The sequence below is a fragment of the Nicotiana tabacum genome, chromosome 24, assembly GCF_000715075.1.
Source record: "Nicotiana tabacum cultivar K326 chromosome 24, ASM71507v2, whole genome shotgun sequence".
In the NCBI taxonomy this organism is placed as follows: Eukaryota; Viridiplantae; Streptophyta; class Magnoliopsida; order Solanales; family Solanaceae; genus Nicotiana; species Nicotiana tabacum.
Genome location: NC_134103.1, coordinates 43,370,099 through 43,393,915, shown reverse-complemented (window position 1 = coordinate 43,393,915; position 23,817 = coordinate 43,370,099). Strand labels below are relative to the sequence as shown.

The window sequence follows — 23,817 nt, the reverse complement described above, 5'->3', positions numbered from 1 at the left end:
AGTACAAAATACATGGTAATAGCAAACTAAGAATAAAAGGGATACCAAACTAACACTATTACTATTGAACTAAGAAAGACATAGGGAAACGCTCGACTACCTACTAACCTTCTACCTTAATTCTCAACCTCCACACCCTCCTATCAAGGGTCATGCCCTCGGTTAGCTCCAGCTGTGTCATGTCCCGCTTGATCACCTCTCACCAACACTTCTTTGGCCTACCTCTACCCTTCCTCTTACCCCCCAAGGTCAATCTCTCACACCTCCTGGCTGGGGCATCTGTGCTTCTCCTTTTAACATGCCCGAACCATCTTAGCCTCGTTTCTCGCATCTTTTCCTCCACATGGGCCACTCATACCTTGTCCCGAATAACTTCATTCCTAATTCTATCTAACCTAGTATGCCCGCACATCTATCTCAACATCCTCATTTCAGCTACTTTCATCTGCTGGACATGGGAGTTCTTGATTGGCTAGCACTCTGGCCCATACAACATAGCCGGTCTAACCACTACCTTGTAGAACTTACCTTTAAGTCTTAAAGGCACATTCTTATCACACAAGACACCGGAAGCGAGCCTCCGCTTTATCCACCCTGCTCTGATACGATGTATCACATTCTCATCAATCTCCTCATCATTCTGAATTATAGATCCAAAGTACTTGAAACTCTCTCTCATGGGAATGACTTGCATATCAAGCCTCACATCCTCGTCTACTTCCTGGGTAACACCGTTGAACTTGCACTACAAGTATTTTATCTTAGTCGTACTCAATTTGAAACCTTTAGACTCAAGGTATGTCTCCAGACCTCCAACCTCTCATTAACACCATCTCGCATCTCACCAATCAGAACTATGTAATCTGCAAATAACAGGAACCAAGGCACCTCCCCTTGAATGTGTTGTGTCAAGGCATCCATTGCTAAGGAAAACAAAAACGAGCTAAGTGCTGACCCCTGATGCAACCCCATCTCAACTGAAAAGTATTCAGAGTCCCATCCTGTTGTCCTTACCCGTGTCTTCGCTCCATCATACATGTTCTGGATCACTCTAATATACACTACATGCAATCTTTTAGCCTCCAAACATCTCCATAGGACCTCTCTTGGGAATTTGTCATAAGCTTTCTCTAGATCAATGAACACCATATGAAATTCCTTCTTCATCGCCCTATACTGTGCCACCAATCTCCTCACAAGGTGAATGGCTTCAGTAGTCGACCGTCCCAGCATGAAACCAAACGGGTTCATGAAAATGGACACACTCCTCCTCATCCTCCCTTCTATCACCCTCTCCCAAACATTTATCGTATGACTCAACAACTTGATACCCCTATAATTATTGCAGTTTTGGATATCTCCCTTGTTCTTGTACAACGGAATCATCGTACTCCACCTCCACTCTTCACGCATCTTCTTCATCCTAAAAATGACGTTAAACAACCTAGAGAGCCATTCCAAACCTGCCTTACCCATACTATTCCAGAATTCCATAGGGATCTCGTCTGGCCCGATCTCTCTACCCCTACTCATCATGTGCATAGCCCCTACAATCTCCCCCACTCTTATGCATCTACAGTACCTAAAATCCTAAAGTCGCTCTGAGTACTCCAACTTACCTAGATCAATGCTCATATCTCCCTCTTCATTCAAGAGTTTATGGAAGTAAGATTGCTATCTCTACCTAATCTGTGCCCCCTCCAACAGAACTCTATCCTCCTCGTCTTTTATGCATCTTACTTTGTCCAGATCTCGGGCCTTCCTCTCTCTTACCTTCGCCAGCCTGTACAACTTCTTATCCCCGCCTTTGTCCCCAAGTTCTTCATCTAAACGACCAAATGCCTCAGTCTTAGCCATAGTAACTGCTAACTTCGCCTCCCTCGCAGCCTTCTTATACTTCTCCCTGTTAGCCCTCTTCTCCCTCCCATCTATGCTCTCTACTAGCTTCAAATATGCTACTTTTTTAGCTTCCACTTTCCCCTGAACCTCTTCGTTCCACCACCAGTCCCCTTTGTGGCCACCAGAGAAACCTTTCGAGACACCTAACACCTCTCTCGCTGCCTCTCTAATACAATTCGCTGTCCTAATCCACATACAACTCGCATCCCCGCTACTCCTCCAGGTTCCCATATCCAGCAACTTCTCCCCCCAACTCCTCGACTTTGTCCTTAGTCAATGCACCCCACCTGACTCTATATGATGACCCGATAGGTCATCTCATATTTTGAAACCTAGTTCTATGATCCGAAGCCTTAAAATTATGTTTTATCCTTCCTCAATTTGCGTGCACAGTCCGAGCATCTTTCCGGAAAGCTTTTATGTTAAAAATTGATTAAACAAATAAGAATATTTGCCTTAAAAATTAATTTGAGTTGACTTCGGTCAACGTTTTGAGTAAACGGACTCGGATCTATTTTTTGACGATTTTTATAGGTCCGTATCGTAATTTGGGACCTAGGCATATGCCTGGAATAGAATTTCGAGGTCCCTAGCTCGAAATATGGAATTTTGATGAAAAATTAAAAGTTTGAAAGTTTAATGATTTTAAAAATTAACTGATGTTTGGTTTTGTTGATACCGGGTCCATATTTTGGTTCTGGAGCCCGGTATAGGTCCACTATAATATTTATGGTTTGTCTGTCGATTTGGAGAGAAACGGAGTTGATTTGACGTGATTCAGACGTTCGGTTGTGAAAATAGAAGTTTTAAAGTTTTCTTGAAAATTTCATTTGATTTGGTGATCGATTCGTAGTTCTAGGCGTTATTTTGGTGTTTTGGTCGCGCGAGCGAGTTCGTATGATGTTTTAGGACATGTGTGCATGTTTGGTTTGGAGCCTTCTGGTATCCTTCTTCGCGTTCGTGAAGGCACTCTCGCGAACGCGATGTGTGAACTGGGCTAGGTGGGGTTTTCTCCTACGCGAATGCGAGACTACTGTTACAAACGCGGAGCATTGGGGGGATTGCTCTACGCGAACGCGAATAGTCACATGCGAACGCGTAGCAATAGGCAGGCTGAGAAGGGGAATCAGGGGTGACTCTATGTGAACGCGAACCCTGTTTTGCGAACGCGAAGGTGAGGCAGGCTATACCTTCGCGAATTAGTGAACACATCAGTGTTCACGCGAACGCGATGAACACTGACGCCCAGTGATAAAACAGTCCCAATTACGGGATTTTGCCATTCTTTCAAAAATTTCAAAACTAAAAAACCTAGAGGCGATTCTCCCATAAGGTTTCTTCCCAGATTTGTTTGTAAGTTATTCTAATCTACTTTCTTTCAATTACCCATTGCATTCCATGAGTTTTCAACCTAAAAATCTAGAGGAATTTGGGGGTTTGGGTAGAATTAGGGATTTTTGCATAATTGGAATTTAGATCTCAAATTGAGGTCGGATTTCGAAATAAATTATATAATCGGGCTCGGGGGTGAATGGGTGAATGGATTTTAGTCCGAACCTCGGGTTTTGACCAAGCGGGCCCGAGGTCAATTTTTGACTTTTTGGGGAAAAGTTTGGGGAATCTAAATTTATGCATTGTAATTGATTTCTTTAGCAATATTTGATATTATTGAGTCTTTTGTGGATAGATACGAGTGGTTTGGAGGTGGATTCTAGAGAAAAAGCGGTAATTGAGCATTGAGTGGCCTTTGAAGCAAGGTAAGTGTCGTGGTTAACCTTGACTTAAGGGAATTAGGAACCCTCGGACTATTTGCTATGTGAAATTCATGTGATCGGCGTATATGTAAGGTGACGAGTACTTATGCGCCGCCAATTTATCTGTTTTCCATGTTTCTCCTGTTTTTCTCATATTGTCTCTTTCCTTGTCTTAATTGTTACATACTCTACTTGTGTTCCCATGCATAATTGCTACGTGTTTAGACTAGTGTTGTTAAATTGATCTTTCTTATCATATTTACGGATCTTCTGGTGATAATTGAGTATTGATTTCGAAGTTGAGGTTGATATTGTGGAACCAAATGTTGAAGTAAGGCTTGTACTTGTTATTTTATCTCCCTGTTGTTATTTGTTCATTGCATTATGGTAAGGGAGAGTGTTAATGCACGAAGGGTGATGCCGTGCCATATTATGAGTGTTAATACACGAATGGTCGTGCCATGTTGTGAGTGTTAATGCACGAAGGTTGATGCCGTGCCATATTGTGAGTGTTAATGCACGAAGGGTGATGTCGTGCCACGTTATGAGAGTTAATGAATGAGGGGTGATGTCGTGCCGTATCTATTGATTTATATTATGAAGTTGAGGGTAAAAGCACGAAGGGTGATGCCGTACGATTTTCTTCATTGTGTTTAGTTGTTTTCACTGGTTAAAAGCATGTTGACTGTTCTGGTTATCATTACCGTTGTATCTCCTATATCCTGTGCCCTTTAGCATGCCCCCTCCCAATAGTACATGTTTAGCTGTTATTGTTGTTTTCTTGTACATATACTGTTATCTGCACATGATTATTATGTGAGTGTCTTGTCATAGACTCGTCACTACTTCGTCGAGGTTAGGCTCTACACTTACCAGTACATGGGGTCGGTTGTTCTGATACTGCACTTTGCACTTCTTGTGCAGATTTTGGTACCGGTCCTAGCTGATCGTGAGGCTTAGCAGCTTGGATTTGCTGTCAGAAGACCCAAGGTAGATCTGCTGGCATCCGCAGACCGTGGAGTTTTCTTCCTAGTTTTGTCACTTACTGTGTCCTTACTTCAAAACAATTTATTTTTCCATTTTCAGACTTTTTTTGTAGTAAATCATAGTAGCTCATGAGTTGTGATTTCAAATCCAGGTGGTAGTAATTAATGAAGTTTTTATGTTATTCCACACTCGTTGTATCCCATTTTAGCTCATTTGCTGTAATTTACTGAATTGAATAAGGATTGGCTTAATAATTCTCTAATGTCAGCTTGCCTAGCAAGTGGAATATTAGGCGCCATCATGGTCCCGACGGTGGAAATTTCGGGTTGTGACAGTTGGTATCAGAGCACTAGGTTACATAGGTCTCACGAGTCACGAGCAATCTTAGTAGAGTCTGAAGGATCGGTACGGAGACGTATGTACTTATCTCCCAGAGGCTATGAAGTTTAGGAACAATATTACTTCTTTCTAATTCTATCGCGCGATTTTATTCTATCATCGATGATTGAACCATTCTATTCTTATTCCCTCACAGATGGCGAGAACATGTACCGCATCTTCAGCCGAGCAGCAGCAAAAAGCCTCCACTGGCAGCTTCTATGAGGGGCAAAGGTCGTGGTCGAGGCCGTGCCAGAGGCTGAGGCAGGGGTAGGGCTCAGCCCAGAGCCCGAGCAGCATTGTCACGCCCCAAAACCGAGGAGCTCGACCGGCACTCAACCGAGTGAACCCGACCGAGCAAGCCTATTAGATATCCTTCTACCCAACTCATTCATGAATAAAGAGAATATATGTTTTCGTTATTTAAACAATAAAGTGAGCATGTCTGAAATACCAATTCATTACCATTAGTCACTCCATTAATAAGTCTCAAAACACACACACACACACACACACACACACACCCATTCATGGTTCAAAGTGGAACAAGTGATTTAATCACAACACAACTTGTTTAACATTCCCAACATCCATACACAACCCACACTTAGTCTACGGAGCCTCTAAAAATACCAGAGAGTAAAATTATAGTGCTGACAAAAGGGCTCCGGCTATACCTCAAAACACATAAGAAACAAAAGATGCACAACCTCCGAATGAGATGGGGCTCACCAAGTCTGTTGGGAAGAATGAGCACTATTGTCACTGGTCAGTATCCTCCGCTGTGGAACCACCTGCATCCATTAAAGATGCAGTGCCCTCGGCAAAAGGGACATTAGTACATGTCGAATAATACTAGTATATAAACAAAACACCAATTTAAGAACTCGGAAATACAGTATGAATATAATGAATCAAGGCGACAATAGAATAGCATAGATAGCCATTTAAACTAAAGCAAGCTTATCAGGAGCTGTCATTAACATTTATAGAAATCAAGATGAGATCATCTGTAACCATTTCCACACAAAGTGGCCCCGCCGCCTTACCTCAATGTATGCGGGTGGAGGGGTAAACACAATACTAAAACTCTACTCAAGCGGCCCTGCCGCCTCACCCCAACGTATGCGGGTGGAGGTATAAACACAATACCCATTTTCACACAAAGCGGCCCCACCGCCTCACCCCAATGTATGTGGGTGGACGTGTAAACGCAATACCCATTTTCACACAAAGCGGCCCCGCCGCCTCACCCCAATATATGCGGGTGAAAGTGTAAACAAAATACCCATTTTCACAAAAAGAGGCCCCGCTGACTCACCCTAATGTATGTGGGTGAAGGTGTAAATACAATACCCATTTTCACACAAAGTGGCCTCGCCGCCTCACCCCAATATATGCGGGTGGAGGTGTAAACACAATACCCATTTTCACACAAAGCGGCTTCGCCGCATCACCCTAATATATGTGGGTGGAAGTGTAAACACAATACCCAATTTCACACAAAGCAGCCTCGCTGCCTCACCCCAATGTATGTGGGTGGAGGTGTAAACACAATACCCATTTTCACATAAAGTGCCCCCGCCGCCTCACCCCAATATATGCGTGTGAAAGTGTAAACACAATACCCATTTTCACACAAAGCGGCCCCGCCGCCTCACCCCAATGTATGTAGGTGGAGGTGTAACCCCAATCACAATCTCTACACAATTTTGCAAAATAGTTTTTCACATAAATCGCGACTTGGAATCATAACATGTAGATGCACAATCCATAGTTTGGAACACATCCTCAATTTATAATACAATATCATGAGAGCATTTGAGATACGAATTAAACATATATCTTTGTCACAAAACTTATTCGGAATACTCAACTTGTAATAAATATCTTGGAACTTACAAGGATATTAGAGTTACAATTCTTAAACAAGAGTTTAGCCAACATACCTTGATGGAGTTATTTAGTGCTACTTAAACCACCCACTACTCCTAAAACTTCAATCTACATCAACATAATTGAATTGGACCAATATTGGTAAATATTTCCAGGTTTTTGGTCAATTTGGCATTTTATCAAACACCGAGAGTGCATAGCATTCAACTACCTCTAGTAATGGTGTTTCTTCATCTAACAATCCCTCCTTACCACCAACAAGAGATACAGAAACATTATTTATCCACTAACTACCTTCTTAGCACCATTATAATCATCAATGAACTCACATCCACAAAATTTCACTAGTTAACTCATTACAAAATCTCTACAACACCCAATAATCTAGTTTAAGTATTTATGGCTTTCAATCACCATATCATAAGTGCTAGTACTTATTCCTTGCTCATATATTCACTAACAATCCATGGTATGTAGGTTTAAGGGTGAAAGATTACCTCTTGTAGACCAAATCTTAAAAGTCAACTTTTGGGGCATTCTTGAGATTTTGAAGAAATCCTATGGAATCCAATACAAAACATTGTTGTAACTAGTGATTGAGAAGTGGAATCGTCAAAAAAACACACTTAAAAACTCACCCTAAGTGTGTATTGGAAGCCTTGGCCGGATGGGTGATGGAGAGAAAAGCCCTAGTCTTGAAATCCTTCTATTCTTCTCTCTCCCCGCTCATGTATTAATAGGCCCAGCTACACTATATTTCCACTAGTGCTATCCCTGTTCTATAAGGGTTTAGCTCACTGGTTTGCACAAATTAGGTACAGTATTTTCCACTGGTGCTATCCCTGTGCTATAAGGCTTTAGCTCACTGGTTTGCTAAAATTAGGTACAGTATTTTCCACTGGTGCTATCCCTGTGCTATAAGGCTTTAGCTCACTGGTTTGCTAAAATCTTCTACTTCCCTCTTGTGTTATAGCTGCGCTACGGGGAGATAGCTCAGTGTATTTTCTTTAGTCTTATTGCTTTGAAATAAACATCCAAGGGTTCCCCCTTATTACAACACTCAAAGAATAATAAAATAATTATCCCCAAGTACCTAGATAACCTTATTCACTCCACTAATACTCATATGGTTCGGGTCTAAATTAAATTGTATTCTTAAGCTCAAAATTACTCGAATTAGCTATAGGAATTCACGGGACCTATACACATTAGCCTACCTCGACACCACCAAACTTTAAATTCCTTTGTAAATTTTTTCGGGGCCTTTCATTCTCCCCCATTAGGATCATTCGTCCTCGAATGAGGAGTAGAGTCTGTCCCAAACACTTAGCATAACACATCTCTTCTCTCATACATCTCAAGCCCCCAAATTTGATTAACTCCTAAATTTTCTAAAAGGTTTTGCTAGAGTCTCCCCTGTAACTGGGCCTATCCACCTGTCAGAGAATCCCAGATACCAATCCTAACAACGTATACATAATCTGATGATGCAATCTAACATAAAACAACACCAAATGTGGCCTCATAAGCAATATATTACCAGAAAAGGAACACCCTTAGCATAAGTTGTACAAATGATACATAATTCATAGAAGGTAACTCTTAGCATTTTCTTAGAACATAGCTTTATACATACATGACTACCCAAACAAATGAGGGTACTTCTTCTTTATTTCTTCCTCGGCCTCCCAGGTGGCCTCTTCCACCTGCTGGTATCACCATAACACTTTCACGGAGGCAATTTCTTTATTTCTCAACTTTTGGACTTGCTGATCAATAATAGAAATAGGAGTCTCTTCATAAGTCAATTCCTCATTAACCTTAATAGTCTCAACCAGAACAATGAGTGTCGGGTCTCAAACTACTTTCTTCAACATAGACACATGAAACACCGGGTGCACTACTGACATCTCAGATGGTAGCTCAAGCTTGTACGCCACCTCACCGTTCCTCTGAATAATTATGTACAGTCCGACATACCTCAGACTCAATTTCCCTTTTTTTTACCAAATCGCATCAAACCTTTCATGGGGGAAACCTTCAAGAATACCCAATCATCATCTTTGAACTCCAAATCCCTACGACGAACGTCCGAATAGGACTTCTGACGACTCTGAGCAGTCTTCAACCGCTCCTTAATGATTTTAACTTTTTCTATTGCTTGATGCACGAGGTCTGGCCCTATCAACTTTGCTTCCCCAGCCTCGAACCACCCAGTGAGAGATCTACATCTCCTACTATATAATGCCTCAAATGGTGCCATCTGAACACTAGCATGAAAGCTGTTGTTATAAGCAAACTCTATGAGTGGTAATTGGTAAATGATCGTCCCAACTGTCTTTGAAGTCTAGAACACAAGCGCGCAACATATACTCAAGCGTCTGAATTATCCGCTCTGCTTACTCGTCAGTCTGCGGGTGAAAGGTTGTACTAAGATTCACTGAGTACCCAAACCTTGCTGAAATGTTTTCAAAAAATTGGCAGTGAATTGAGCTCCCTGATCAGAAATGATGGAAACCGGAGTGCCATGAAACCTGACTATTTCTTTGATATACAACTAAGCATATTTTTTCGATATATCGGTAGCCTTAACCGGCAAGAAGTGTGCTGATTTCATGAGTCGATCCACATTCACCCAAATCAAGTCAAACTTACGAGGAGTACGAGGCAGTCCTACCACAAAGTCCATATTAATCATCTCCCACTTACACATTGGAATTTCTATGTTTTGTGCCAACAATGGTTATTGCTTCTCCTTGACATCCACAACAAGTGATGATTCAGTCCTATTTTGTACAATTACCCTTCTTCATTAAAGTCCGCAAGACAAACTCCCAAACTAGCCAATCGATGGACTTCCTTGGCCAATGGCCTTTTATATACCTCCAAATGTGCTAAACTACCCATAGATTCCGGCTAAGAGCATCCGCCACAACATTGGCTTTCCCCGGGTAATATAGAATATTGATGTCGTAATCCTTGAGTAACTCAAGCCATCTTCTCTGTATCAGATTCAGCTCCTTTTGTTTGAAAATATATTGAAGACCTTTGTGGTCCGTGAATACATCTACGTGGACCCCATACAAATAATGACGCCAAATATTTAATGCAAAAACCACCACCGTAAGTTCTAATAATACAAATCTTTAATACAAATAATTCTTTTCATGATTCTTGAGTTGCCTAGAGGCATAAATGATCATCTTGCCACATTGCATTATTAGTGGAACATCTATATCAGATTTCTCTTTCATATGACCTTCTAGTAATTGAGTTCTACAAAAATTTCCTTGATACGGTTACAATTTTATTAATACTTGCAACTTGTTTTTTTTTTCCAAATTTCTCAACAAAAGACATTATTAGGTCAGTTTTCTTATGGGACCATCTGTTTCAAATGAATAACATCTACTAGCTTGCGCACACACCCTGATAACATCAACCTGCATGACATTGCCTCAATATGTGAAGTAACATCGTGCTCAGACTTTTCTTGGCCACCCTCTTTCCTCATTATAAGTCTTATAGGATTTTAAGAAACCACTCTACTTCCCTTGTGAATATTATCATGATTCCTCTTTACTGCTAAATACTTCCCAAAACACATATCGACACCCTTCATATATATATTCAATTCAAAATATCATTGGCCCTAACAGGGCCTTTTCTGAAACTGGAGATCCTCCTAAATAACGACGACTTCTTGTTTTCCTTATAAGTGTAGGACTTAGTACACCTTATTCCATCCTCGATGAGTAACTCACCTTATTCCCAGTATTGTAGTTACCAATAGTGTTTCCTAGTATTGCAGCCTAAGAGCTATCATGTTAAACATGTTTGGTTCGTAACAAGTGTTCATCCTCTCTCAATCTGTTTCAAACATTTCCCCTTTGGTCTAGACAATATGTTGGTACTATATTTCCTTTGTGACTGGAGCATTCACTCCCATCCTATTTTGCCCTTAATTCATAGTTGACAACCTTATTGTGCCACACACTTGTTTGCCTCCCATGAACTCATAGTATCATTGTTCCTGGTTTGTTGAGTTTATCACACCACCACTTTATCACCAGTAGTATCACTTTCCAATGTAATATGTAGACATGAAATCCCTCTAAATCTTTTTGTTGATATTCAGTGTCACCCATGTCAGTTGCATTACAATTGATCCTTTATATCTTCTATTAATACTTGTGCTCTATGCGAGTCCACCATTCTGATACGAACTATTTTGCGATAACCATGTCCATCTAAATTTATAGATTCTTCTTCCAATTCTTCTCGCCTCATTCTTCCTAGTTAGTGAATAGCCATGCGTTCTTTCATACGTTACGTGGTCTTTTCCCTTAGTTGGGAATTCATCCTGGTCCCCTCTCGACACTTTTTGGGATATCTGTGGGAAAGTGTGTCCATCCGTGTATCACTTAACACTTCCTTGCTTGTAAGATTCTTAAGAGACTCTCCATCAAGTCCCGATGCACTCTTGGGTTATTATAACATCACATTTATCTCTCCCACTCGTTCTGTCTTTCTTAAAGCCTTGGAACTTTAGCTAAATCACAAATCCATGATTAACTCATTCTAAGAACTCGCAAGCCTTTCTCATTTGATCTATAGCACTTCCTTGGGTTCCATTGTCCATGACTCTCTAACAAGTAAAAAAACCTTTTGCAAACCCTACTCTTAGTTTCTAGTATCGTTGACCCTACATGTATATTGTCACGTACGAAGAATTTACATTTCTTAACCTTCCACATTATTTTTATACTAGTGGTTTATCATTTGCATATCCTCTCAGAGAATCACGTTACCCCTTACCACTTTTCTAGACTACACATGTCTTCAACAAAATATCCAAACATCATAGTTACACGGCCCTACTCTCGTTTTATTGAACTTAAGTAGCCTTACCATGGCCCTTCCCTCCCCACTTGGGGTGAATATTTCACATTTCGACACAAGTCTTGAATTTAGCAATTTCAGGGACACATGTTTCAGATCTCTAGTCCTCTTGTATATGATTGACTATTAGGGAGATTTAAGTCCCTATGGTATTAACCTCATAAGTCCTCTACTCTTATTCAGCCACATAGGCTTGGGATCCAAATCTCTCGTGTCAATATCCTTTTTGGAGTGTAACACCACTTCGCACATTCCTGGGATTTTTATAACATTCATAATGCTAGGGTCTTCTCATAGTGGGTTCACTTAACTCTCCTTTCATAACTTCTTGTCTCCCGTGAGAGACCTACACATTTATCATTACTATCTAGGCCATGCCTTTCATATATTGCGTGCCTATGTAACAAATTTACATCTTAGAATCATACACATAGTTCCCACACTATCCACATGTTCTAGTTAAGCTTAGGTCTCATTTATCACGTCAATGCCTCTTTGGAGGTGGCTAATCACGTCTAGCACTCTTCTCATATAAAGTATGCTGATGGTACTGTATACTTGTCTCATATGGCCATACCATTCATTCAACATGATACATGTGCCACCTGTTTAATATTCAGGCCTTTACCCATTTGTCATATCACATGACAACATTACTTGGAATAAATCAAAAGAGCATTTAAATTTACCTTGAACCTCAACGCATGAGTTAGAGGAAAAACAGTTTCACAATCAGTTTCATCGCACGATTCAGAATATCAAAGAAGGGTATTATTCCTAAATGTCCAAGTAGCCTCCAACTTATAGATGTGGTCGACAATACACCGATAATAAGGAATCTACTAGACACGGCTCCGAGACATCCTAGGACACTTTAAAATCTTAGGCTCTGATACCAAATTTGCCACGCGCCAAAATCGATGAGCGCGACCGGCGCTCAACCGAGTGAACCCGACCGAGCAAGCCTATTAGATGTCCTTCTAACCAACTCATTCATGAATAAAGAGAATATATGTTTTCGTTATTTAAATAATAAAGTGAGCATGTCTGATATACCAATTCATTACCATTAGTCACTCCATTAATAAGTCTCAAAACACACACACACACACACCCCCATTCATGGTTCAAAGTGGAACAAGTGATTTAATCACGACAAAATTTGTTTAACATTTCCAACACCCATACACAACCCACACTTAGTCTACAGAGCCTCTAAAAATACTAGAGAGTAAAATTATAGTGCCGACAAAAGGGCTCCGGCTATACCTCAAAACACATAAGAAACAAAAGATGCAAAATCTCGGAATGAGATGGGGCTCACCAAGTTAGTTGGAAAGAATGAGCACTGTTGTCACTGGTCAGTATCCTACGCTGTGGAACCACCTGCATCAATTAAAGATGCAGTGCCCCCGGCAAAAAGGACGTTAGTACATGTCAAATAGTACTAGTATATAAACCAAACACCAATTTAAGAACTCGGAAATACAGTATGAATTTGATGAATCAAGGCGATAATAGAATAGCATAGATAGCCGTTTAAACTAAAGCAAGCTTATCAGGAGCTGTCATTAACATTTATAGAATTCAAGATGAGATCATCTGTAACCATTTCCACGCAAAGCGGCCCCGCCTTACCTCAATGTATGCGGGTGGAGGTGTAAACACAATACCAAAACTCTACTCAAGCGGCCCTGCCGCCTCACCCCAATGTATGCGGGTGGAGGTATAAACACAATACCCATTTTCACACAAAGCGGCCCCACCGCCTCACCCCAATGTATGTGAGTGGAGGTGTAAACACAATGCCCATTTTTACACAGAGCGTCCTCGCCGCCTCACCCCAATATATGCGGGTGAAAGTGTAAACAAAATACCCATTTTCACACAAAGAGGCCCCACTGACTCACCCCAATGTATGTGGGTGAAGGTGTAAATACAATACCCATTTTTACACAAAGTGGCCCCGCCGCCTCACCCCAATATATGCGGGTGGAGGTGTAAAAACAATATCCATTTTCACACAAAGCGGCTTCGCCGCCTCACCCTAATATATGTGGGTGGAAGTGTAAACACAATACCCAATTTCACACAAAACGGCCTCGCCACCTCACCCCAATGTATGTGGGTGGAGGTGTAAACACAATACCCATTTTCACATAAAGTGCCCCCACCGCCTCATCCCAATATATGCGTGTAGAAGTGTAAACACAATACCCATTTTCACACAAAGCGGCCCCGCCGCCTCACACCAATGTATGTAGGTGGAGATGTAACCCCAATCACAATCTCTACACAATTTGGCAAAATAGTTTTTCACATAAATCGCGACTTGGAATCATAACATGTAGATGCACAATCCATAGTTTGGAACACATCCTCAATTTATAATACAATATCATGAGAGCATTTGAGATACGAATTAAACATATATCTTTGTCACAAAACTTATTCGGAATACTCAACTTGTAATAAATATCTTGGAACTTACAAGGATATTGGAGTAACAATTCTTAAACAAGAGTTTAGCCAACATACCTTGATGGAGCTCTTTAGTGCTACTTAAACCACCCACTACTCCTACAACTTTAATCTACATCAACATAATTCAATTGGACCAATATTAGTAAATATTTCCAGGTTTATGGTCATTTTGGCATTTTATCAAACACCGAGAGTGCATAGCATTCAACTACCTCTAGTAATGGTGTTTCTTCATCTAACAATCCCTCCTTACCATCAACAAGAGATACAGCAACATTATTTATCCACTAACTACCTTCTTAGCACCATTATAATCATCAAAGAACTCACATCCATAAAATTTCACTAGTTAACTCATTACAAAATCTCTACAACACCCAATAATCTAGTTTAAGTATTTATGGCTTTCAATCACCATATCATAAGTGCTAGTACTTATTCCTTGCTCATATATTCACTAACAATCCATGGTATGTAGGTTTAAAGGTGAAAGATTACCTCTTGTAGATCAAATCTTAAAAGTCAACTTTTGGGGTGTTCTTGAGATTTTGAAGAAATCCTATGGAATCCAATACAAAACATTGTTGTTACTAGTGATTGAGAAGTGGAATCATCATAAAAACACACTTAAAAACTCACCCTAAGTGTGTATTGGAAGCCTTGACCGGATGGGTGATGGAGAGAAAAGTCCTAGTCTTGAAATCCTTTTATTCTTCTCTCTCCCCGCTCATGTATTAATAGTCCCAGGTACACTATATTTCCACTAGTGCTATCCCTGTTCTATAAGGGTTTAGCTCACTGGTTTGCACAAATTAGGTACAGTATTTTCCACTGGTGCTATCCCTGTGCTATAAGGCTTTAGCTCACTGGTTTGCTAAAATTAGGTACAGTATTTTCCACTGGTGCTATCCCTGTGCTATAAGGCTTTAGCTCACTGGTTTGCTAAAATCTTCTACTTCCCTCTTGTGTTATAGCTGCGCTACGGGGAGATAGCTCAGTGTATTTTCTTTAGTCTTATTGCCTTGAAATAAAAATCCAAGGGTTCCCCCTTATTACAACACTCAAAGATTAATAAAATAATTATCCCCAAGTATCCAGATAACCTTATTCACTCCACTAATACTCATATGGTTCGGGTCTAAATTAAATTATATTCTTAAGCTCAAAATTACTCGAATTAGCTATAGGAATTCACGGGACCTATACACATTATCCTACCTCGACACCACCAAACTTTAAATTACTTTGTAAATTTTTTTGGGACCTATACACATTAGCCTACCTCGACACCACCCTCGTGTCAATATCCTTTTTGGAGTGTAACACCACTTCGCACATTCCTGGGATTTTTATAACATTCATAGTGTTAGGGTCTTCTCATTGTGGGTTCACTTAACTCTCCTTTCATAACTTCTTGTCTCCCGTGAGAGACCTATACATTTATCATTAATATCTCGGCCATGCCTTTCATATATTGCGTGCCTATGTAACAAATTAACATCTTAGAATCATACACATAGTTCTCACACTATCCACATGTTCTAGTTAAGCTTAGGTCTCATTTATCACGTCAATGCCTTTTTGGAGGTGGCTAATCACGTCTAGCTCTCTTCTCATATAAAGTATGCTGATGGTACTATATACTTGTCTCATATGGCCATACCATTCATTCAACATGATACATGTGCCACCTGTTTAATATTCAGGCCTTTAACCATTTGTCATATCACATGACAACATTACTTGGAATAAACCAAAAGAGCATTTAAACTTACCTTGAACCTCAACGCACGAGTTAGAGGAAAACAGTTTCACAATCAGTTTCATTGCACGATTCAGAATATCAAAGAAGGGTATTATTCCTAAATGTCCAAGTAGCCTCCAACTTATAGATGTGGTCGACAACACACTGATAAGAAGGACTCTACTAGACACAGCTCCGAGACATCCTAGGACACTTTAAAATCTTAGGCTCTGATACCGAATTCGCCACGCCCCAAAATCGATGAGCGCGACCGGCGCTCAATCGAGTGAACCCGACCGAGCATGCCTATTAGATGTCCTTCTACCCAACTCATTCATGAATAAAGAGAATATATGTTTTCGTTATTTAAACAATAAAGTGAGCATGTCTAAAATAACAATTCATTACCATTAGTCACTCCATTAATAAGTCTCAAAACACACACACACACACACACACACACACCCATTCATGGTTCAAAGTGGAACAAGTGATTTAATCACAACACAACTTGTTTAACATTCCCAACACCCATACACAACCCACACTTAGTCTACGGAGCCTCTAAAAATACCAGAGAGTAAAATTATAGTGCCGACAAAAGGGCTTCGGCTATACCTCAAAACACATAAGAAACAAAAGATGCACAACCTCGGAATGAGATGGGGCTCACCAAGTCAGTTGGAAAGAATGAGCACTGTTGTCACTGGTCAGTATCCTCCGCTGTGGAACCACCTGCATCCATTAAAGATGTAGTGCCCCCGACAAAAGAGACGTTAGTACATGTCGAATAGTACTAGTATATAAACCAAACACCAATTTAAGAACTCGGAATTACAGTATGAATATGATGAATCAAGGCAATAATATAATAGCATAGATAGCCATTTAAACTAAAGCAAGCTTATCAGGAGCTGTCATTAACATTTATAGAATTCAAGATGAGATCATCTGTGACCATTTCCACGCAATGTGGCCCCGCCGCCTTACCTCAATGTATGTGGGTGGAGGTTAAAACACAATACCAAAACTCTACTCAAGCGGCCCTGCCGCCTCACCCCAATGTATGCGGGTGGAGGTATAAACACAATACCCATTTTCACACAAAGCGGCCCCACCGCCTCACCCCAATGTATGTGGGTGGAGGTGTAAACACAATACCCATTTTCACACAAAGCGGCCCCGCCGCCTCACCCCAATATATGCGGGTGAAAGTGTAAACACAATACCCATTTTCACACTAAGAGGCCCCGCTGACTCACCCCAATGTATGTGGGTGAAGGTGTAAATGCAATACCCATTTTCACACAAAGTGGCCCCGCCGCCTCACCCCAATATATGCGGGTGGAGGTGTAAACACAATGCCCATTTTCACACAAAGCGGCTTCGCCGCCTCACCCTAAGATATGTGGGTGGAAATATAAACACAATACCCATTTTCACACAAGGCGGCCTCGCCACCTCACCCCAATGTATGTGGGTGGAGGTGTAAACACAATACCCATTTTTACATAAAGTGCCCCCGCCGCCTCACCCCAATATATATGTGTGGAAGTGTAAACACAATACCCATTTTCTCACAAAGCGGCCCCGCCGCCTCACCCCAATGTATGTAGGTAGAGGTGTAACCCCAATCACAATCTTTATACAATTTGGCAAAATAGTTTTTCACATAAATCGCGACTTGGAATCATAACATGTAGATGTACAATCCATAGTTTGGAACACATCCTCAATTTATAATACAATATCATGAGAGTATTTGAGACACGGATTAAACATATATCTTTGTCACAAAACGTATTTGGAATACTCAACTTGTAATAAATATCTTGAAACTTACAAGGATATTGAGGTTCCAATTCATAAAGAACAGTTTAGCCAACATACCTTGATGGAGCTCTTTAGTTCTACTTAAACCACCCACTACTCTTACAACTTCAAATTACATCAACATAATTCAATTGGACCAATATTAGTAAATATTTCCAGGTTTTTGGTCATTTTAGCATTTTATCAAACACCGAGAGTGCATAGCATTCAACAACCTCTAGTAATGGTGTTTCTTCAACCAACAATCCCTGCTCACCACTAACAAGAGATACAACAACATTATTTATCCACTAACTACCTTCTTAGCACTATTATAATCATCAATGAACTCACATCCACCAAATTTCACTAGTTAACTCATTACAAAATCTCTACAACACCCAATAATTTAGTTTAAGTATTTATGGCTTCCAATCACCATCTCATAAGTGCTAGTACTTATTCCTTGCTCATATATTCACTTACAATCCATGCATGTAGGTTTAAGGGTGAAAGATTACCTCTTGTATTCCAAATCTTGAATGTCAACTTTTGGGGTGTTCTTGAGATTTTGAAGAAATCCAATGGAATCCAATACCAAACCTTGTTATAACTAGTGATTGAGAAGTGTAATCATCATAAAAACACATTTAAAAGCTCACCTTAAGTGTGTATTGGAAGCCTTGGCAGGATGGGTGATGGAGAGAAAATCCCTAGTCTTGAAATCCTTTTATTTTTCTCTCTACCCGCTCATGTATTAATAGGCCTAGGTACACTATTTTTCCACCGGTACTATCCCTGTTCTATAAGGGTTTAGCTCACTGGTTTGCACAAATTAGGTACAGTATTTTCCACTGGTGCTATCCCTGTGCTATAAGGCTTTAGCTCACTGGTTTGCTAAAATTAGGTACAGTATTTTCCACTGGTGCTATCCCTGTGCTATAAGGCTTTAGGTCATTGGTTTGCTAAAATATTCTACTTCCCTCTTGTGCTATAGTTGCGCTATGGGGAGATAGCTCAGTATATTTTCTTTAGTCTTATTGCTTTGAAATAAACATCCAAGGGTTCCCCCTTATTACAACACTCAAAGATTAATAAAATAATTATCCCCAAGTATCCAGATAACCTTATTCACTCCAGTAATTCTCATATGGTTCGAGTATAAATTAAATTGTATTGGTAAGCTCAAAATTACTCGAATTAGCTATAGGAATTCACGGGATCTATACACATTAGCCTACCTCGACACCACCAAACTTTAAATTCCTTTGAAAAACTTTTCGGGCCTTACAAGCAGCACCAGCGGTGGAACCTCAGGTAGCGTTTGATGAGGAGGTTCCAACCCAGGTTGTGCCTGTCGGACCAACTCAGGTTTCGGAGGGGTTCATTGCGACCCCAGTGCTTCAGGATGCTTAAGTCTGTTTGGTGGGCCTTATGGAGAGTGTGGCCCAGACTGGCACATTCCCCATGGTATCAACCGTCTCTCAGGCTGGAAGAGGAGCACAGACTCCTACTACTCACACTCCGGAGCAGATGACTCCCCAGTATCAGACTCCAGTAGCTCATCCAGTCAGAGTAGTTCAAGTCGGTTGCTGTGGCACAGGCCGGTGATGGGTCGGCTATGTCTTTTGAGGCTTTATGGAGATTGGACAGGTTTACCAAGCTCTTTCCAGTTCACTTCAGTAGTGCACCTTTTGAGGACCCGCGGGATTATCTTGACAGCTGTCATGAGGTGCTATGGAACATGGGTATAGTGGAGACCAATGGGGTCGATTTTGCTGCATTTTAGATGACTGGTTCTGCCAAGAAATGGTGGAGAGATTATTTGTTGACCAGACCAGCAGGGTCGCCTGCTCTTACTTGGGACCAGTTCTCTCAGCTCTCTTTCTAGAGAAGTTTCTCCCTATCACACTGAGAGAGGAACACCGTCGTCAGTTCGAGCGTCTCCAGAAGGGCAGTATGATTATTACTCAGTATGAGACCCATTTTGTGGATTTGGCCCGTCATGATCTTCTTCTGCTTCCTACCGAGAGAGAGAGGGTGAGGAGGTTTATTGACGGACTTGCTCAGCCTATCAGATTGCAGATGGCTAAGGAAACTGGGAGTGAGATTTCTTTTCAGGCGGCTACCACTGTCGCCAGGCGAGTCGAGATGGTTCTTGCTCAGGGAGTTCAGTGGTCTGGCAAGAGACCACGTTATTCTGGGGGGTTCAGCGGTGCCTCATCTGGAGGCAGGGGTACTTTGGTAGAGCCCATCCTCCCAGGCCGTTTCATTCAGCACTCCAGGCATCCCACGGTGCCTCAGGTGGTTGTGGCCCTCATATGCCTTATTCCGACAAACTAGCCTACAGTGCACCACCAACTCCTGTTAGTGCACCTCCGCTCCAGAGTTTTCATGGTGGTTACTCAAGTCGACAGGGTCAGTTTCAGGGTCAGCAGTCACAGCAGCCGAGGTCCTGTTATACTTGTAGTGATCCGAGGCACATTGCTAGATTTTGCCTTCGGGCATCGGGCAGCTCATAGCATCAGGGTTCTCGTGCCATGGTTCCGGCACCAGTTGCTGCACCACCTACTCAGCCAGCCAGAGGTAGGGGTCAGGCAGCCAGAGGTAGAGGCCAGACTGTTAGAGTTGGAGGTCAGGCCGTTAGGGGTGGAGGCCAGCCAGCTAGAGGCCGTCCCAAGGACGTAGTTCAAGGTGATGGGGCCCAACCCCGGTGTTATGCTTTTCCATCCAGGCTTGAGGCTAAATCATCTGATGCTGTTATCACAGGTACTATTTCAGTTTGCAGTACAGATGCTTCAGTTCTATTCGATTCGGGTTCTACTTATTTCTACGTGTCATCCTATTTTGCTTCATATTTTGTTATGCCTCGTGATTCTTTGAGTGCTCCTGTATGCGTGTCCACACCTGTGAGGGATGCTATTGTTATAGACCATGTTTATCGTTTATGTCTAGTCATCATTGGGAGTCTTGAGACTAGTGTAGACCTTCTACTTCTCGATATGGTTGATTTCGATGTCATTTTGGGTATGGATTGGTTGCCACCTTATCACGCTATATTGGATTATCATGCCAATATGGTGACCTTAGCCTTGCCGGGGTTGCCTCGATTAGAGTGGAGAGGGACTCCTAGACATTCTACCAGCGGGGTTATTCTAGTGCGGAGGTTCCTTCCATGGATTCAGTACCCATTGTTCGTGAGTTTCCAGAGGTGTTTCCTGCAGACCTGCCGGGGATGCCACCTGACAGGAATATTGATTTCTGTACTGATTTGGCTTCGGGCACTCAGCTCATCTCTATTCTGACATACCGTATGGCCCGACCAAAGTTGAAAGAATTGAAGGAACGATTACAAGATTTGCTTGATAAGGGCTTTATTAGACCTAGTGTCTCGCCTTGGGATTCCCCCCCGTGTTGTTCGTGAAGAAGAAAGATGGATCGATGAGGATGTGTATAGATTTTTGGCAGTTGAAGAAAGTCACCATCAAGAACAAGTATCCATTACCGAGAATTGATGATTTATTTGATCAGCTTCATGGTGCCAAGGTGTTTTTAAAGATTAATTTGAGATCTGGCTACCATCAGTTAAGGATTAGGGCATCTGATGTCCCTAAGACAACTTTTCAGACTAGGTACGGGCGTTATGAGTTTTTGGTGATGTCCTTTGGGTTGGCAAATGCCCCGACGACATTCATGGATTTGATGAACCGAGTGTTCAAGACTTATTTGGACGCCTTTGTGATCGTGTTTATTGATGATATCTTGATCTACTCCTGCAGTCGAGAGGAGCATGAGCTGCATCTCAGGATTGTACTTCAGACTCTAAGAGCCAGCCAGTTGTATGCTAAATTTTCAAAGTTCAAGTTTTGGTTGGATTCAGTCGCTTTCTTGGGCACGTTGTATCAGCAGAGAGAATTTAGGTAGATCTTAAGAAGATTGACGCAGTTCAGAACTGGCCTAGACCCACTTCAGCTACGGAGATCAGAAGTTTCTTGGGTTTGGCAGGCTATTACCGTCGATTTGTGGAGGGGTTTTCAGCTATAGCAACCCCGTTGACCAGTTTGACCCAGAAGGGTGCCCCGTTCAGATGGTCAAACGAGTGTGAGGCGAGCTTTCAGAAGCTCAAGACTGCTTTGACTACAGCGCTGGTATTGGTGTTGCCCACAGGTTCAGGATCTTATACGGTATATTATGATGCGTCCCGTGTTGGGCTCGGTGCAGTATTGATGCAGGAGAGCAGGGTGAATGCATAAGTGCCACGGCAATTGAAGTTTCATGTGAAGAATTACCAAGTCCATGACTTAGAGTTGGCAGCCATTGTTCATGCGCTGAAGATTTGGAGGCACTATCTTTACGGTGTATCGTGTGAGGTTTTCACGGATCATCGGAGCCTTCAGTATTTGTTCAAGCAAAAGGATCTCAATTTGAGGCAGAGGAGGTGGTAGGAGCTATTGAAACACTATGATATCACTATTTTGTACCACCCTGGGAAGGCCAATGTGGTGGCCGACGCCTTGAGTAGAAAGGCAGCGAGTATGGGCAGCCTTGCGTTCATTTCAGTTGGTGAGAGTCCACTTGTATCAGATGTTCAGACTTTGGCCAACCAGTTTGTGAGGTTGGATATTTCAGAGCCCAGCCGTGTTCTAACTTGCACAGTCTCTCGGTCTTCCTTGTTTGAGAGTATCAAAGATCGGCAGTATGACGACCCTCATTTGTTAGTCCTTAGGGACACAGTGCGGCACGGTGGTGCCAAGCAGGTTACAGTCGGAGATGACAGAGTTTTGAGGATGGAGGGTCGTGTTTGTGTGCCTAATGTCGATGGACTTCGTGAGTTGATTCTTGAGGAGGCTCATAGTTCCCGATATTCTATTCATCCGGGCGCCGCCAAGATGTATCAGGACCTGCGGCAGCATTATTGGTGGAGGAGGATGAAGAAGTATATAGTTTCTTATGTAGCTCGGTGTCTAAATTGTCGGCAAGTAAAGTATGAGCATCAGAGACCCGGTGGTTTACTTCAGCAGATAGAGATTCCTGAGTGGAAGTGGGAGCGTATCACTATGGATTTCATTGTTGGACTCCCACAGACTCAGAGGAAGTTCGACGCAGTTTGGGTCATTATGGACAGGCTAACTAAGTCAGTGCATTTCATTCCTGTGGCAGTTCTTCGGAGCGGTTGGCAGAGATTTACATCCCTGAGATCGTCCGTCTTCACGGTATGCCCGTGTCTATCATTTCTAATTGAGGTACGTAGTTCACCTCGCACTTCTAGAGGGCAATACATTATGAGTTGGGCACGCGGGTGGAGTTGAGCATAGTGTTTCATCCTCAGACGAACGGACAGTCCGAGCGCACTATTCAAATCTTGGAGGATATGCACTGCGCATGTGTTATAGACTTCGAAGGATTGTGGGATCAATTCTTGCCCCTTACATAGTTCGCCTACAACAACAGCTACCAGTCAAGTATCCAGATGGCTCCCTATAAGGCATTATATGGTAGACGGTGTCGATCGTCGGTTGGATGGTTTGAGCCGGGGGAGGATCGGTTGTTAGGTATAGATCTAGTACAGGATGCCTTGATAAGGTCAAGATTATTTAGGATCGACTTTGCACAGCTCAGTCCAGGCAGAAGAGTTATGCCGACCGTAGAGTTCGTGATGTTGCATTCATGGTTGGAGAGATAGTGTTGCTTCGGGTATCACCCATGAAGGGTGTAATGAGATTCGGAAAGAAGGGCAAGTTGAGCCCTAGGTATATCGGGCCCTTTGAGATTCTGGAGAGAGTGGGCGAGGTGTCTTACAGGCTCACATTGCCACCTAGTTTAGCAGTTGTTCATCCGGTATTCCATATGTCCATGCTCCGGAAGTATCACAGTGATCTGTCCCATGTGTTAGATTTCAGCTCTGTCCAGTTGGACAAGGATTTGACTTACGAGGAGGAGCCGGTGGCTATTCTAGCATGG

The 23,817-nt window shown here is 42.0% G+C and overlaps 1 protein-coding gene across 1 annotated transcript; it reads right to left on the bottom strand.

The window, feature by feature from the left end:
* Positions 1-1,680: 1,680 nt before the first annotated feature.
* LOC142178120 (uncharacterized) lies at positions 1,681-2,130 on the bottom strand. Its single transcript, XM_075247451.1, has one exon. It carries the CDS (start codon positions 2,128-2,130, stop codon positions 1,681-1,683), a length of 450 nt encoding a protein of 149 aa, XP_075103552.1.
* Positions 2,131-23,817: the final 21,687 nt, after the last annotated feature.